Consider the following 5,864-nt stretch of genomic DNA (forward strand, 5'->3'; position numbering starts at 1 on the left):
ATCCAGCTACCAATGCCCCCTATAGGCACTCCCTATTAATATCAAGAGAAGAAGCAGATGGAACCCCTTCCCATCACAAGGAATGTGGACGCACTCTCTCTGTCCTCTCCCTCTCTCACACAAAGAGCAATGCAAAAGTTTTATAAACAGGGTTCTTAAAGCACAATCTGTCTACTAAGTTGTAAGCCCTGCTGAGTTCAAAGAGGCATACTCCCAGGTGTGTCTCAGACTGCAGCCTCTTAGGGTTTATTGCCCTTACCTAGTACAGAACACAGTCTTTTTTTATTGTTTCCACACATGGATTTTATTGGCTCAATGGAATATTCTCAGCAAGTGTAGGGGAGGTGAATCTTGTTTCCAAATACACTGTATGATTTCAGCTTTTAATTCATTCATGTGTTTGTTCATAAAGCACATGTGGAAAAACTCAAATGGGGGGGGAGCAAGTGTTTGGATGGGATCGGAGGCAATGTTTTTTAACAGAATCCATTCATTTGGTTCACATTTTCCATTAAGTGGAACTCCACCTTCACAAAAGTTTTTGCAAGCACTGTCTTGTGGATCCTGTGAACTTAAAACTGGAAATGTCTCAGATGTGATCCCTGATTATTATTATAAATCATAATACTTTCCAAGAAATAAATAATTTCATCCTTTTCTTCTTTGGTCTGGAGGTGTCTTTACATATGATTTATGCAATTTGGAGGGCGATTTTTGTGTGTGTGAAATCCTGGTCCATTCCTTTGAAAAAGGTGCGTGTGTGTGCGTGCGTGTGTGTGTGTGTGTGAGAGAGAGAGAGAGAGAGAGAGAGAGAGAGAGAGAGAATATTCCAAAAGAGACGTATTTTTAAGTCCTATAAATCAGGTCTGTGGTGGTGGGAAGAATCTAGGCTGGGAGCGGGAGAAAAGTCCCCCCCCCCTTTTTTTTCCCTCCCCTCTTCTTTTTTTCGATGGTGAAAAATACAGCGCCTTTTTTGTGCGCTGAAGTGCGCCAGCTTTTTCAGACAGGAGGAATGCGGAGTGTCAAGGGGTCAGGATCAATCCGGTGTGAGTTGATGAGGCAGGAAGGTGGAGAAGAATGTCAGGAATGTCGCTGTTTGTGTAGGACTCCATTCAGCCGATTGGCGCGTCCCGGGCGCCGGGAGTGTATAAAAAGCGCCGGGCCGCCTGCTTGAGACTCAGACCGAACCACCTTCCTCTGCTCCCAAGACGGAGAACAAGACAGGCCAGCGGACTCCGCACCAAAGGAAGGCGCTTTCCCACGAAGGCTGCACCCAGCGAAGCCAGATCGGACAGCAGCGACCCTCTCTCGCCCCAAGGCAGGGAGATTTTGCGAGCCCTCGCCCGGACCAGGAGCCCCTCCGCTTCCGCGCAGCTTTTGCCGTCGTCTCTCTCGCCCTGAACATGCTGGCAAGGATGGGACTCCTTCGCAGCTTCGCCTTGGCGCTCGTCGTCGCCCTCTGGAGCCGGGTAAGTCTCCCTGCACTCAGCCTCGACGGGCTTGGCGGGATCAGGGGTGCTGGGTGGCTGCGGAGCCGAGACCTCTTCTTGGCTTCCCGTCTCTCCTTCCGATCCTGACCCCTCCGTCCCTCCTCCGTGTCCCCCCAGGACGTGGCCGGCCAAGACTGCAGTGGGCAATGCCAGTGCGACTCCGCGCCCCCCGAGTGCCCGCCCGGCGTCAGCCTGGTACAAGACGGCTGCGGGTGCTGCCGGGTGTGCGCCAAGCAGCTGGGCGAGCTGTGCACCGAGAGAGACCCCTGCGACCCCCACAAGGGGCTCTTCTGCGACTTCGGCTCCCCGGCCAACCGGAAGATCGGCGTCTGCACCGGTGAGTACCCGGAGTTTTGCCTCTAGGGGGAAGCGGCGAGCAGGGTTGAAGCAGAGAAGGTCCAGAAAGGAATCCCTTCTAGTGTCTGGAAAAGTGACGCTCTTCCAGCTTTTTGTTTCCTAAGATACTTTCCCTTCCTTCAGTCAGCCTTAAAACAAAAAGCACCCTTTGTGTATGGAAGAGATTGGTGCAGGTCTGGGGGGCTTTCAGTCTCCTCTAGCAAGCAAGAGAAAGCTTCCCCTGTTGAATTTCTGCCTGTTGCACAGCTGTTAAAGACATCAGAGCCCCAGTGTGCCCAGAGGTGGCAGATCCAAGGACAGGAGTCCATCCTTGCATGCCCAGATGTAGTTAGTTCAGTAGCTTTCCTTATGTGTAGGCAGAGCTGCTGAAATCTAGGCTCCTTGGTCACTCTAGGGTCGTTGTTTTTAATGAATGGCTCCTCTTTTCTGTTTGCAGCAAGGGACGGCGCCCCCTGTGTCTTTGGAGGCATGGTTTACAGGAGCGGAGAGTCTTTCCAGAGCAGCTGCAAATACCGATGCACTTGCCTGGACGGGGCTGTGGGCTGTGTGCCTCTCTGCAGCATGGGTGTTCGCCTGCCCAGCCCCGACTGCCCTTACCCACGAACCGTGAAGCTGCCAGGCAAATGCTGCGAGGAATGGGTGTGTGATGAGCCCAAAGACAAAGAACAGACTGCAGTTGGACCTGCTCTTGCTGGTGAGTAGGTTTGCTCTCTCAATGCCCCTCTCCATGTTAATAGCCTACACAGAGCACTTTCTGGAGTTTGGTTGCCTTAACCATGCTGTGATCTCCATCAATGGATTCTGTGCCTTCTGAATGAGCTCTTAGTGCTAGAATCTAATCCTTTCTGTTATTCTTTTTCCAGCTTATAGACTGGAAGACACTTATGGACCTGACCTATCCATGATGCGTGCCAACTGCCTGGTCCAGACCACTGAATGGAGTGCCTGCTCCAAGACTTGCGGAATGGGCATCTCCACCAGAGTCACCAATGACAATGCCCACTGCAGACTGGAGAAGCAAAGCAGGCTTTGCATGGTGAGGCCATGTGAAGCAGACCTGGAGGAAAGCATCAAGGTAAATAGGGGTCCACTTTGCTAGAGCACTTCTACATAGTGACTGTTAAGATCCACTTGGTGGCTATGAGCAAGGGTTTGTATCCACCAGTGGTTTGGCCTAAATGGAACATGCTTTCACTCAAATTCTCTTCCCCCACCTAATTACAGCAGTAATTGTCCCATTCTGTTTCAATGGGCCCCACAACCAGCTTCTAAGGAAGAGGAGGCAGGGGGATTAAGTGGGCTAGAGAGCTCAGTGAACATCAGGTGCCCTGCCTTGAGGGAGAGGAAATACTTCTCTCTAAGGCAAAGCCATCATTGGATACAACACTGGGGGGAATGCATTGTACAGGGCTGTTGTTGTTCCTTGAGTTGATCTTAATGAATGTGAGTGAAACTTTCAAGAGAACTAGGCATGAACAATCTGATATATGTGGATGGAAATGCCACTGAAGTAAGCAAGACTCCATTTATACCTACTAGGCATAATCTAACCAGATTTAAGATCCTTAGGTATCATTGACTTCATTGGGTGTTTGCTTAGCTCTACCAGTGGGACATACAAAGTGCTTACACTGGTTGGATTGTACCAAGTGAGATGTATGCAGGCTGAATTCGCTGAATTTAGGCCTCACTTAAATCAGTGGGGCAAGTAAGCCACAACTCATAGCTTCATCTCAACTGAGTCTGGTTCCACAGTAATACGTGTAAGATTGGACAGTTATAAAATAAATAACACATAGAGATAAACTAAGATATTTGATAATGTGTATGGGAGCCTTGTGTAGCTGAATTCTCTCTCCCTCTCTCCACAGAAGGGAAAGAAGTGCATTCGTACTCCCAAGTTCTCCAAGCCTATCAAGTTTGAGCTGTCTGGCTGCACCAGCGTGAAGACCTACCGGGCCAAGTTCTGTGGCGTCTGCACCGATGGCCGATGCTGCACCCCTCACAGAACAGCCACCCTCCCTGTGGAATTCAAGTGTCCCGACGGGGAGGTCATGAAGAAGAGGATGATGTTTATCAAGACCTGTGCGTGTCACTACAACTGCCCCGGAGACAACGACATCTTTGAGTCGGTCTACTCCAGGAAGATGTACGGAGACATGGCATAAAGCCCAAAAAGAGACTTTGAAAAACTTGACGGTCAACTTGAACTTAATAATTTGCATCTCATTTTGTAAAACGTGATTCGATAGCACAAGGTATTTAAATGTCTGCTTTTCGGGGGGGAAACAAAAAGCAGAATGTTCTATGTGATTTCAGACAAAACTGTCTATTGACCCCAAACATTGGTTTGAAGGAAAAATAGTAATAATAAGATGGACAGTGAGGAACGACAATGAAATTGCGCCTCAGAACAGAGTATATGGGGGTGGTGTATAGGGATTACTTAAGGGGACATGTGCCATCTCGTGCAGCCTTTTCATGGTGTGTTAGCATGTCTTCCACCAAATAGTGCAATCAGAAAGGACGCTTAGCAAGTCTACTGTCACAGGTTTCTCTGATGGTAGGTGCTGGACTGGAAATTCTCACCCAGCAAGGTGCTAAGTAATTGTGTTCTGTTAGAACAGCAATAATTTTGCTTTGAAGTTCTGATTCAAATGGTTTGTTCAGAATGAATCGGAATTAGACTGGACAGCTTGTGGCAATGGATTTGCCTGCCACAAGCTAGATTTTTTTTAATTAATATTGTAATATTACGATCTTGTAAATACTGTTGTGTGTGTGTGTGTGTGTGTGTGTGTACATATATATATATATTGTACAGTCATCTAAGTTAATTTAAAGTTTTATTCCCTTTTGTGTTAATGCTTTGATACATCAGTGTTAGCCTCATCTTTTTTTTACAATTCAAGGCTTTATCATTCAACTACAATCCAATGCATTCATTTAACACATGAAATAGATTCTCTTTGGGAAGTTCAGTTAGTGGGTTTGGGTGTTGCAGTGAAACGAAGTGATGCTTTGCTGAACAAGATGCACCAGCAGAGTCCTTGCGAAGCTCATCATCAAATCAAGGACAAGGAGAGGGAAATCGGATTCTCTCTGCCTTAATGAACGTACATGGACTGTAGCGAAATGAGTGGCTTATTTGTTAGCTGACCAATCTTTCCACCTGGGAACAGTTTTGTTACCTGTTGAGAAGTGTGACCAAAAGTTACATGTCTGCACCTTTCTAGTTGGAAAAAAAATAAAGTATTTTATTTTTTATATAAATTGACTTGTGCTTCTCATGATTTTGTTGGGTCGGGCAGTTACTGGAAATGGCAGCAGCTCAGTAATATTTACAGTAGTGTCCAGTAGTGCTCCATGAAAAGCGGGAGGCGCAGTCCTTTCCTCACCTCTTGTCACCTGCATTGTTTCATCTTACCATGCGATGGGGTAGGTGGCGGGGAGATTGCCTCTGCCACAGCATTGGCAGCCATGCGAAAATCTGCTGTTCCTGCCAGTGTGTTTGCACTGCAACGACCTACCCACCACTTCCCACCTCCCTCCCAGTAAAGCACGGTAACGCTGGTAGCGGGAAGTCAGGTAAATGCCACCAGTCCTCCACACTAACTGCTCTGGGCTGGGCTTACACATGTCCCTCTACTTTTTTGGATAGTTATGTGAATGACTTTCCAGTGTGACAAGCCAGCTGTGCTTCATTTGAAAAAGAAGGGCCCTCAAATGAAGCACAGCTGGCTTGTCCTAAAGTCCTGCCCTGATAGCACCATGGCCTACACTCCAGTGGGAGGTATTCCTTGATGTATCTAACCTGTTGGTGGGGTGCAGTTAGTTCTGCACACTGGAATGAACGGAAAGCTTAAGTAGGAGAATGAGCTGGGAGACTAATTGCCCATATACAAGCTGGCAAGAGCAATATTGTGTATAGCCTTGTTACTGGACATAGATCATAGAATTGTAGAGTTGGAAGGGACTCCCAGCAATGCAGGAATCTCAGCTAAAGCATCCAGATGT

The 5,864-nt window shown here is 47.7% G+C and overlaps 1 protein-coding gene across 1 annotated transcript; it reads left to right on the top strand.

The window, feature by feature from the left end:
* Positions 1-997: 997 nt before the first annotated feature.
* CCN2 (cellular communication network factor 2) lies at positions 998-5,120 on the top strand. Its single transcript, XM_082216132.1, is given in 7 exon segments — positions 998-1,154; positions 1,157-1,396; positions 1,399-1,469; positions 1,608-1,827; positions 2,284-2,541; positions 2,711-2,922; positions 3,719-5,120. Coding segments are annotated over 7 exon segments (1,440 nt in total). The 5' UTR covers positions 998-1,012; the 3' UTR covers positions 4,016-5,120.
* Positions 5,121-5,864: the final 744 nt, after the last annotated feature.

The sequence above is a fragment of the Podarcis vaucheri genome (genome assembly GCF_965113315.1).
Source record: "Podarcis vaucheri genome assembly, chromosome: 3".
NCBI classification, from domain to species: Eukaryota; Metazoa; Chordata; class Lepidosauria; order Squamata; family Lacertidae; genus Podarcis; species Podarcis vaucheri.